The following is a 12,500-nucleotide window of genomic DNA, read 5'->3' on the forward strand; positions in this document are numbered from 1 at the left end:
ATCCAACCTCTGCACCAGATTTGAAGCTTCTCTGTTCCAGGACTTAGACTCCTCTCCTCCCCTACCCATAATTCCCTCCATTCAACTTAGTACCACAAATCTCTTTTGCTGCTTGAAGACTTCAGTTGTGTTTCACAAGGGGTCTTAACTTTTGTATCCATTCAGATTCATATTCTTTTTTTCTCCTCTCCCTACCCAAGAGATCCATCTCTAGTTCAAAAACAATAAATTGTGTATAGATATCTCTAGTTTTCTTATTTGTCGGATGTTAGAGCAGTAGTTAAGATAGTGTGGTATTTTTTCTAATAGTTTTAGTAGTTTAAAATGGTAAGTTTAGTACCTGAATATTTTGTAGGTAGTAATAATTGAGCTTAACGTTACTTGGCTGGGGTTTTTTTTCCCAGTTTGTTTTTTGACTATAGTTTGGTAGGGCATTCTAACATTGCAATTGGTTTAGAATTCTTACTTGGCAACTGTTGGATTCTTAAGGTTTTAAAAAATTCACTGAATGTGGGCACAAGCTTCCCCCCTCAGGATCCCCATTCACTGTGTCTACTACTTCGGTGATGCCCATTTTGATAGGGCCTACCAGTCCTGTGCTTCTTTTTATTTGAGAATACTTCAAACCAGAAGAGAAAAACTTATAGTTAAGGGATAGTTTTACCCGACAGAAGAGGTCATTTTGTTTCAGCAAGGTTTTCTTCCTTCACTGCTTCCAGCCAAGACGTGGGATAAGCCTAAGGAAAGACCCGAAGAGAAGGAAAAATAAGACCCAGTCAGAAAGGCCAGACAAAAGCAATATTGACAAATCCATGAAACATTCTCTGTATCTGTCTTTACTGGTTGGACTGGTACCTAAAACTGCTCTAAGGTCGGAGCCCACGGCCTTTTGGATCAGTCTCTTGTCGTCTCAGCCCCCGTTTTCACTGGAACCAGTGAGCTAGAAACTGCATTCATCTAGCCTTCAAGGAAGAAGATATTTGAGACCATCTTCCATGGCTGCTTCTGCCCAGTCATCCAGAAGCATGACTAAACAGGACATCAACAAAATTAAGTTTCTCAGAACGCAGATCCAGCTTTGGGTTCTGTTGGTACTGTACCCTAGGAATGTACTGAGTATTAGTCCAACTTCCCGTCTGTTAATTGATCTAGTTCCAGTCCTCCCTTTGGTTCCTTTTAACATTGCACCCCGATTGACCCCAGCATGTCTTTGTTGGAGCTGACAGTACAAGCCACTTCAACTCCGATAGCATCACTTCTCTTTCAACTCTGAGATGTGAGGTAGTCAGCACATCTCTGTGCCAGGTACCAAGGGGATGGTTGAACACCAGAGTTGTTGGAGCCATCCCTTCCCCTTGGGATCCCTCTGATAGCTCGGATCGGAGGTCTGCTTTGGGGTTTGAGGCTCATATGTCCTGAGGATTCCATTTTTTTCTCCCAATAGGAGGAGACCTTTGGGACTGGTAGTGGCTTTGGCCTTCAAGGCTTTTGAGACTCTTGCCTAGGCCAAAGGATAAGGCACCTTCATCCACTTGGGTTTCATCCAAATCCAAACAAGATTCTGCTGCTTCCCGCCATCCTACCAGTTAGTGATAGGCATTACCACAGGCTTTCAAGAGTCTATGCTACATTAGCTCTCAGTCTGTTTGAGCCCTGTGAGCTCCCAACAGAAATGGTTCATAAACAGATGTGCAAACTGAATTACATGACAGTTCCTGAGAGTCTTTCTTTCACTGAAGACACTGATTTGGATAAAGGTGAAGGGTCCCCCAGATCTTACTCTGACAATGACACCTTCAGTGAGATCCTTGATTTAATGAAACAGACCACTGATAACCCCTCATCAGATGAATGTGTTCTTGGTAGCCTTTGGTTACAGATCAACATCGTTCTGGGTGGTACCACCCATTGACTCCCTTGTCCATCTGGCTCAGTAGGCATGGAAGGAACCCGATGTGGTGAAAACAATACCTAGCAGACTGGATGTTGGCAGCCCAAAAAGAAGGGAAACATTGGAGCAAAGGTCTACTAATGGATCCTATGGTGGTAGAAGTGGTCACGAAAAAGGAGTTGCCTGAAGATAGTTCCTCAGTCCATCCTCCATCTGCAGAACCTATTGCTGTGGTCAAGTTTGGGAAATGGACTTGCACTTCAGTGACTTTTATACTTGGATCGCTGAATTACTTGGCCCATGTTACTAGATTCTGGAGAGACTTGACTAATGAACTTTCCAAGTCTCTCTCTGGTATTCTGCCTGCAGATGGCCAGAAGATGGTGGATTCTAAACATTCTAACCTATGGTTTACTTCCAACATAGTCATGCAACTGCTTTCCAGTGAAGCTGATGGCATGGCTAGGGCGGCAGACTCTAGCATTGTGCATTGGCATGCCTGAATGCATCTCTTGTGACTTTGCAGAAGGCTTTAAGATGTCCTTCATTAATGCCTGTTATGATGGGTCCACTTTCTTTGGACCCAAAGTTTAGATGCTGACCAGGAATCAACAGGCTTGTAAGACTTGCTCTATGAAGTGGGAATCCATTTTTCCACCCCATAAAGATCCTTCTGTAGGAATTAGAAGGCCGGAAAGAAGTTATTGCTCGAAAGTCAACAGTTTACCATGTCAGTTCTATAGATGGACCCCCATATGGTAGGGGAGTAGATGGCTCAAATGGACATCAACCAGGAGGCAGAGGCAGACTGCATAACCAGGGCTTCCATAGTCCCGTAAACGAGAAGCCTTTTAGCAGCACTCCTGAGGGGTTGCTAGGCTGCTGCACTCTGGGGGCAGTTGAGGTGGGGGGGTTGCTTATTTGCGCACCCACAATCCTGGCAAAGCATAACATTCTTTGGTTTCTAAATTTCCAGAGGGTACCCAATTCCTTCCCCCACCCCAAAAAAAGGAAGTTCCCAATGTTCCACCCTGTCAGAGAGCCAGCAGCAGCAGAAGTTTCCAAGCTTCTGCAGAAGTTATCCAGCAGGTCCCCAAGACCAATTGGAATCCGGAGTCTATTCAAGGTTCTTTTTGGTACCCAGGAAGATGGGGGACATCAAACCCTGTCTGGATCCGTCACCTAAATATGTTTGTAAAACTGTCAAAATTCCAAATGGTCATGATTCAGTCCTTATGGACTCTCTGCTTAGAATGGGATTGAATGTGCTCTGTAGACCACCAGGAAGCATACTATCACATGAAGATAAACAATCCAAGAGATTTCTAAGTTTTTGGATTTGAGCCAATATTTGTCAATTCAGAGGCCTGCCTTTGTCACAGCTCTAAGCCAAGCTAATGGCAGTGGTGGACAGTGCATCTGCAACTGCTGGGGATCCAAGTTTTCATGTATCGTGATGATTGCCTGCTAACTGCTACCTCTAAGGATCTGATACTTCAGCACCTGGACCTTTTGCTCCTGTTGTTACAGGACTTAGGAATAATGGTAAATCTGCCCAAGTGCCACTGGATTTCAACTCTAATTTATATGATGCCAGCCCTACCCCATGCCAGACTACTGTCTTAATGTCTTACTGAAATAAAGGTACTTCTTCATCCCTCTCCTTCAGCAAAGTTGATTTTATGTCTTTTAGGTCTAATGGCTTCCACAATTCTGATGGTTCCCACTAGCTAGGTTCCACATGAAAGTACTCCAGTGGACCCCCAGTACTACAGTAGTCTCAAAAAAACATTAACCAATTACATGCAAAGATTCTCATTACTGAGAGATGCAAACACATTACTTGGCGGATACCATCTCCTTTGGTAGTCAAAGGACGCCTGTTCCATACAGCTCTACCTGTAGTATTAATAACCACATGCACCGCCCATCTTTGGTGGGGAGGATTTATCGAAGAGAGTGATCCAAGGTACATGGTCACCCATAGAGGCCAGTCTTCGCATCGGTGTTGTGATGAGGGCGGTTCTAGTAGCATTGTAGGCCTTCCAAGATGCCCACCCCAAGGGTGTGATCTCCAAACGCATGGATAACATGGCAGTAGTCTGGTTATCAACAAACTGAGAAACCCATTCCTAGTCCCTTTGTTGAGAGGCCATGAGAGTTTAGCAATACTGTCTTGCTAATACTTTCTAATAGCAATGCACATTCTGTAGTCATCCCACTGTTTTAGCAGACTAGCTGAGCAGGGATATCTTAATGTCTGAGTGGTCCTTCAGTCCAGCAGTGACCACATTGATTTTTCATCTTTCGGGCCAACAGTGCTGTGATCTTTTTGCATCCTACCCGAATAACAAACGTAGCAGTTACTTTGCCTTGATTCCTTCCTAGGGTCAGTCACGGAGGGATGCTTTGGCCCATGGGGCTTCTTTAAGCTTTTCTTTCATTGCCACTAAAATTCAACCAGAAAGCAACAAATTGCAAAGCCATAGTAATCCTCATTGCCCATTTCTGGACCCAACCGACATGGTTTCCCTACCTGTGGCCTATACCAGTACATCCCCCACAAATGTTGGATCAGTATCCAGATCTTTTAACTCGCCTTTCTGGTTTGCCTCCTCCATACCAGAAGTAGCTGAAACTAACCACTTTGGTCCTCCAGTTTTGACCGTAAGCAGAGATGCTGGGCTCCCCACATCAGTTCAGATTATATCTGCTTCACAAAAACGATCTATAAAGGTGCATCATACCAGGTCGAGGAGGTTTATCTGGGCTGTGTCAAAGGGTTTTGACCAGTTTTCTGTTCCCATCCCTTCCATTCTAGAGTTCTTATCCGAACTTTTCAACATTGGCTCCAGTTTTTCCACCAACAATGTTTAAATGTCCACAATGTCAAACTTCCACATAGGGCAGAATTACACTTCCATAGTCTCCTTAAAAAGCTCTAAAGCCTTTTTGAGAATAACTAACTTTTTTTCTACAGCCACCCATTAAGGACCCAATTCCCCACGGGATAGTACCATCCTGCTCAAAGCATTAACTTGGCCCCCACTTTGAATCTGCAGCTTCAGTAGACTTAAGTTTTCATTTTGGAAGGCAATCTTTTTAGTGACTATTCCATCAGCCAGACAGATTTCTGATTTGCAGGCCCTTTCATGCTAACCTCCCTATGTGGTATTCCATAAAGACAGTTTTGTTGAGGATTAATGCATCCTTCCTTCCTGAGGTGGCATCTGTGACAAACTTGAATCTGTCAGTAAACCTACCAGTACCTTTCATCAGATTTTCTAACAAAGGTGAATACATTTTATATATGCTGTATGTCAATCTTCCACTCAGGTTCAACCTTCATAGAACTAAACAATTCAGGAAGTCTGATCAATTGTTTGCCTTCTCTCAAATAAAATTGGGCAAAGCTGTTGCCAAGGTTACTCTTTCAAGATGGCTGTCCGACTGCATTCCTTTTATCTATAAGAGAACTGGCTTGGCCATACAATCTAAACCTAAATCTTATTCCACATGAACAGCTACTTCAACAGCCTTTACAAGTAGACTCCCCATTGAAGATATTTGTGCGCAGCAACTTGGTCCACGGTTCATACTTTTGTGTCTAACTATAAACTGGATGTAGTGTCTAGATCACGATTATCTTTTGGTTCCACCATCCTCAGGAATGTCCTCCTTTGATACACTCTGGTATAACAGGTTGGGAATCTGTCCCACATGTTGAATCTGATGAAAGGAGACCATGGGTATGAAAGTTAGGTACTTCATATCAATAGATCCATGCTGTCTGATTTTTGTCCAGTTCAACCTCCCTCCTGTCCTCTTCCAAATTGACACACATGGCTTTCTGGTGACATGGGTGGTTTTCCTATATGTGAACATTTCTGCCTGACTGTCAAATTCTGCTTCTCATATCTGTTAATGTTTAGCCTTGATTATAGTATCATGGTTATAAATTATTTTTAGAGGGGCGAACTGGATCTGAGGTGTTGAGGTAGAATAGATAGAATTATGGTTAGGGGAGGAGTCTGAGCCCTGAAACAGAGAAGATTCAGATTTGGTGCTGAGGTCAGATCTGGTCAGATCCAACAATCCAGATGTTGAATCTGATGAAAATTAGACAACATGGACCTGTCATTATGCTAAGTGCATAACTTTCGTTTTTTACATTGCTGTGCACACCCCTTTATGGTGACCAGGGAGACTGCAGCAGGTGCAATTAGGCTTTAATGGACTTGTCTAATTGTTCACAACTGACCTAAGAAGCTCTTAAATGCTTCCTGCACTGTCAGTGTAATGGAGTAATGAATGTGGCTTTTGAAAGTGGTCAAGATAGAAAGTGTGATGCCTAGAATTATCATGCCACTTAGAAGTTGTCTGATACCACCCGCCTTTGCTGTTATGCAAATTAGAGGAAGTTAGCAAGACTTCATGTGCTTACCCAAGATGAATGCTGCATATTCCATCTATTGTACCCTAGTTATGTTATATACACTCCTTGGTATGAAACTGACAACTCCAATCTTCTTGTCCATTGAATAAAAGTTTATTCCAAAAGTAAACTGTTGAAAGATCCTTCACAACCACAATGCTAAGACAATGCAACGATAAACCCAGCAGTGAAAGTAAGCACTTTTGTCTGCACTCTTGTCAGACTTTATCAAACTGAAGACTCCCGTCACAACTGCTCTTTTATACAATACAATCTAACATTTAAAAACACAGGTGCATTAAAATTACTTCCCTGAATAAAATGTAGAATTACAAATATAAATATAATTGAGAGAAGTGCTGAACAAATACCTAGATGGGGGGGGGGGGTGTTAAATTTGACAGCTGGCATCATATACACTTAAAATTTTCTAGCTCTGTTTGCACGTTCTTTAGATCCGAATGGAGAAGTACATGAGAGAAATGGAGAGCATGCACCAACTAACAGTATTCCCTGTGGGTAGGCAACTGTTAATAACGTAACACAAAGAAAACAGGAGAAAGATCTGAACGTTGAGAACAAGAGGAATTGTTACTCTCCAACCAGGGGCGACATGTGAAAACAGTTGATACCCATGAAAGTTTTAAAGAATTCGAGCAAAAGATGAGTAAGGTACGTAATTTGGAGACTGACCATGCGTACCTTGCTGAGTGCATAAAAGTACAAAGAATACCTTAAGGTTTAAGAATGGCAAAATTTTCTAATGGACTGCTAGTAGGACAAACAGAACTTGAATTATTGACAATGTTCGATAGACATGGTATAGAATTGTTGCATTTTATAATTAAAGCTAAAGTGGTAAAATGAACTCCCTATTGAGAGAAATTAATAAATGACATTTTAAATGAGAGTTTTCTGTACTTTGAGACAAAGTACAATAATATTTTTAAGAAAATTGAACAGCAGGTAAAAGAATATTTTAAGGAAACGGCGTAAATTGAAGAGATGAATTGGAATATAGGCAAAAAGCATACTTTCTTCCAAGAAGCTACTATGGGGAGGGTTCCGAAATGGATAGAACAGGAAACTACTCTAATTACAATAGTAATACAAGTTCAGTTAGTCAAGAGATGAGAAATTTGAATGGGGAGGGCAGAATAGTGATTATAACCATGACTATTCGGACAAGGTCTTTGACCAGGAATTTCCTCAACTGAGGAGATCTGAAAGGATACAGAATAGGGACCGTAACAGTCAAAACAATTTTTTAGGAGGGTAACAAGACACCCAGGGGGAGGCCCCCGAGGGGTCGGTGAACATATTGGAACAATAACAAAAACATGAGATTTTAGATGAAAAAGTAGATGGGAATTTAATTCAAGTGGACCATTTAGCAATTATAAATACCAGGAATGGTTTTAAAATCTTTAAGTATACCGGCCACCCAGTTTCAGAAATGCACTTTTTTTTTCTTTTTGAAAAAGGATTTCAATTCATCCCAGTTAGGAATCCCGGTTTAACACAGATATTTACAGAACTGAAATTATACACAAGGAAACCAAATTTGCAATTGTATTTTAAGCAGACAAGGAATGAATACAATAGTAAAAATAGAATTTTGAAGAAAAAAAGTTTTATTCCCCCTTTGAACCCGGTGGTGGCTCATTTTGAAAATATATATACAAGGGAAATTTTCAAGGACTACCAGGGTTATAAAGAGGATTTTTATAATCTTGCAAGAGATGAAAAAACCCTATTAAGTTCACTTAGGCTTAGAGAGTCAAATACAGTGCGAGTGATGAAGCCGGGCAAGGGAGGGGGAATAGTACTTGTAGAAACAATTGATTATGTAAATGAGATCATTAGCATGTTGCAAGACAGAGAAATATTCAGTAGCTTCCAGGAATGCAGTTAATGTTGCACATAGACTACAGATGTACCTGGAAGATAGTTTGATGCAGGAAGTTATAAACTAAGATGTATTTAACTTTCAGCAGAATCCACGTCCTTTTATTCCTACAGTCTTTGGTACACCTAAGGTACACAAAGATATCCAACACCCCCCATATAGGTTGATAGTAGCAGCTCAAGGGAGTTCTACTTATCTTTTTGGTGTTTTTATAGATAGATAGCTAAAGGATACCTTACAAAATTTTGACTGTGTTTAAAGACTCCTGGGATTTCCTAACTCGAATAAAAGAAGAGGTTTTTTTTATAGATTCCACAGGGTTTTCCACTATTGGTGGTTGATCAATTCCTCATGAATTGGGGGTTGGAATTATTCCAAGAGGTGTTAGTAGAATCCCGATTTAAGTGCTACTATGATTAACTTTGTGGTGCAAATGATGGAATGGGTATTGAAAAAAATTTTTTGTATTCGAAAATTATTATAAACTACTGAAAGGGGTGGCGATGGGGTCTAGCTGCGCCCCTATTTTTGCAAATTTAGTAATGTGTATGTGGGGGAAAAAGTACATTTTTGAAACAATTTTCCAAGTATTGGGTACTATATGTACGATACCTGGATGATATGTTTATTCTATGGAGAGGAGATTTGGATAAAGCGTTGTAATTTTTGAGATACATAAATAGTGTCTGATTATTTTAAATTTACACGCACTTATAATTCTAACACTATAGATTATCTAGATGCAAGTTTGACCAGGAATGTGGAGCAAAGGTTATTTGAATCAAAGGTGTACAGGAAACACACGTACTCTAATAGTTTTTTGAGGTTTGAAAGCCAATACCCCCTCTAGATTAAACAAAACCTGGTACGTGGCCATGATGATTAGAGGGGCCAGAATGTGTTCAACTTTGAAAGGGTTAACAAGTGAGTTGACATTGACTCAAATGTTTGAAAACAGGGGATACCCTATGGAGTGGATGATAACATTTAAGGACGAGGTTTTAACAGGGTGGGGTAAAAGATGCATTCCATTATTAGGACAGGAACAAGTAACTGTTCCTGACGCTAATCGGGTGGACAGCTTCACACATTCGATGGTGATGGAATGTAGTTCCTTTGGTCGGCAAGTACAGAAAATCCTCACTAAAAATTGGGAATTTTGGAAGGCAATGAAGAGTTTTCACGTTGGTTGGGTAAAGGCCCACTTTTTATCAACAGGGTGGGCAAAAATATGAAACTTTATTGGAACACTCCACCCAGATGAGTTCAGCCAGACCCCCTATTAAATGTGGTAGGTGTAATCAATGTTCACTAATTTTGGATAGTAGTGAACACAAATTAGGAGAACGGATAGAATTGGCAGGAGGCAATTGACACACGAGGGGTGTGATATACATTGCTATATGTCAAGAGTTGCTATAATTTTTATGTGGGGAAAACAGAAATATCACTTGGACAAAGAATATATTAACATGTATATGCTGTGGAAACACAGAATAAGAATAATGCCCTTTTTAAACATTCACAATTATGTCCCAATTTTACCTGTTTCAGGTTTGGTATACTCAAGATAAAAGGAGTATAAGAGGGGGATGATTGGAGGAACGAGATAGAAACTAGGGAACTGCATTGGCAGTTAACTTTAAATGCAACATAACCCCCAGGAATTAACGAGTATTTGTCCTTCTGACCTGTTTTAAAACATAGAGCTAGAAAATTGTAAATGTATATGATGCCAGCTGTCAAATTAAAAAAAAAAAAAAAGTATCTCTGTAGGTATTTGTTCAGTACTTGTCTCAATTATATTTGTAATTGTACATTTTATTCAGGGAAGTAATAATTTTAACACGCCTGTGTTTTTAAATGTTAGCTTGTATTGTATAAAAGAGCAATTGTGAAGGGAGTCATCAGTTTGATAGTCGACAAGAGTGCAAACAAAAGCGCTTACTTTGACTGTTGGGATTATCGTTGCATTGTCTTGTTATTGTGGTTGTGAAGATCTTTCGTCCGTGTACCTTTGGAATAAACTTTATTCAATGGACTAGAAGATATGTGGTGAAATCTTGATAGAGTGACTTTTAACTGGCTAGGTTTGCAAAAGCTGGAGAGAGAGATGGATAATCCTTTTATAATGTTTGCATAAATTAAGGAGAAACCCATGCAAATAAACATTGAGTATTTGGGGCATACAGGTAGTGGGAGGTGTGAAATATTACTTTATACTGCTTCCATTACTGGACAGATATATCAGCTGTTGTCATTGGTCATTCTTGCAAAGTGTAATACTCAACTTTTCATTTTCTGTTGTAGACTAAGAGAGATGTAGCTAAAATTGGAGAGGCTCAGAAGGCATTTCGGGAATTGGTGGAACAGCTAATAAAGGATAAACATTACAGAGAGCAGTATCTTAAGGTAAGAATGTAATTGGATCCCATTTTCAGATGTCTTCATTGTCCTGATAAAGATTCTTTGTGTCCTGGTTCTGTTTTTCTTTTCTTCAGCCATATGTTTGTTAATGCAGACTTTTACCTGTAACGCTTCTACAATCATGCAAATATTTTGTACTAATGGAATTTAGTGCTTACTTTTTTTATTATAACTACCATATTGATGCTGTATCACGTACTGTTGTCTGCACTTTTGCTACTGTTGTTTAACTGGTATTATCTTATTACTCTGTTAGTCTGCCCACATGTGCTCCTGCCATGTGCTCCATTTTCCCCTCTATATCTGATGACAAAAGCGAAGTGGAGATTTGGGCTGGTATCTTTTTGCTTCTTTTCCTTGGGCCTACTTAGAGCCTGGGTGTGCTTAATCTGCACCACAGTTGTAAATTTATTATAAAGCTGGGATCAGAGAATGAATCGGCTCTGTGATAAATTGTTACTTATTCACCGTTGATTAAGTTTAGGTTTGTCTTTCTGTATTTGCTGAAATGCAGTGGCATGACTTTTCTATCAGAATCTGAAAAGCTGCCATGAATGCCCTTTTTAGGGTAAGTGATTTATTGCTGATCCTTTTGGGATATAACTAATCTTTTATTTCAGAATTGAAGCGCTCTCTGCTCTGTTGGATTTGCACTGTGATGTTTTTCGTGTTTCACTGTTGCAGTCATTACATTTGGGTTATCTGCTTTGCAGTAGCCTTCAGTTGGCCTGATTAACAAAGTCTTGGGTCCTGCGTCTGTTGCTGTCCCTTCCATAATGTCAGGTCGTCAGGGGGTATAAAACATGCAGCTGATGCTATTACATCAGTTTTTCTTGCCGTACGGTGCCCGAAGCAAAAGCAGTTCGCAAGTGCCGGTCGGCCGACTCTCAAAATTTTCATTTTCGAGTTTCAGAACAAAAGTCTTCAAATAAAGCGAAGTACTCAGGTGGGGAAACTTTTTCTTCCTCCTTACCGATGTCAGTAAAAGTCAATAATTGCATTACTTGTGGAAATACCAAACTAAACCTGTGCAAGTAAGGTGTCTGCAAGGTCCTAAATGCCAATGTATACCAAAAAAAAAAATGACCAGACAGTGGAGGCAGAATAAAATCAAATATATTTATTCAAACCGGTTTCTGCTTATATTATCAAGCCTTCATCAGTGTAAAAATTCAAAAAAAATTCACCCTATTTATACTGTCATCAGTTCAGAAGCCAATCCCAGATGTTCATTTAACCCTGGTGTAAATAATCCACCTAGTTTAATTATCCATTTTTTCTCCTTGACATTAAGCAGTTCATGCCATTCAGATTTATTTTGTTAGAAACCAATAATTTTGTCTAGAATTGTAAATTGAAAAGATGCTGTTTTGTGGGTTACGGTATGTTTAAACAGAGCATTAGTACCACGCTGATTCCTAATTTCACTCGTGTTCAGATATTCTACATCTCTCAGCCCTGGATGTTTGTCCAACATAAAAAGCTGAACATTGATAAGTTGCCAAATAAACAACCCCTTCTGAACTACAACTAACGAAAAATGGAATCTCAAATACTGTGCTGGTATTTGTGCTACTGAAGCTAGTGGCTTTCAGCATTCTGCAACAGTCTACAATGCCCGCATGGGTGGCTCCCTTAAGCAGTTTGTTTGGTTGTACGTTGTATTTTGTCCCTTGGTTTGAACCCACTGTTTATAGTGCTTAAAATGTGATGCAAAATTTTTCCCATTCCTAAATGAGAAAAAGAACCTATCCTCAAGGAACCCTGAATCTATTTGGCATAAGAATGTTCCAATTCTGGTGTACACTTTCAATAAGTGCCCCAGTGTTCCTCCCGTA

At 40.0% G+C, this 12,500-nt stretch overlaps 1 protein-coding gene across 3 annotated transcripts in view; it reads left to right on the forward strand.

Annotated features, from left to right (window-relative positions):
- TINF2 (TERF1 interacting nuclear factor 2) overlaps positions 1 to 12,500 on the forward strand; it is a 767,662-nt gene that overhangs the window by 160,334 nt on the left and 594,828 nt on the right. For all 3 annotated transcript variants that reach the window (XM_044058404.1, XM_044058402.1, XM_044058403.1), the window contains exon 4: positions 10,546 to 10,647. In XM_044058404.1, coding sequence (XP_043914339.1) covers positions 10,546 to 10,647 — 102 coding nt within the window. The remainder of the gene's footprint in view (positions 1 to 10,545; positions 10,648 to 12,500) is intronic.

This window comes from Protopterus annectens, chromosome 16.part0 (genome assembly GCF_019279795.1).
Source record: "Protopterus annectens isolate FY-2018-M chromosome 16.part0, PAN1.0, whole genome shotgun sequence".
Taxonomy (NCBI): domain Eukaryota; kingdom Metazoa; phylum Chordata; order Ceratodontiformes; family Protopteridae; genus Protopterus; species Protopterus annectens.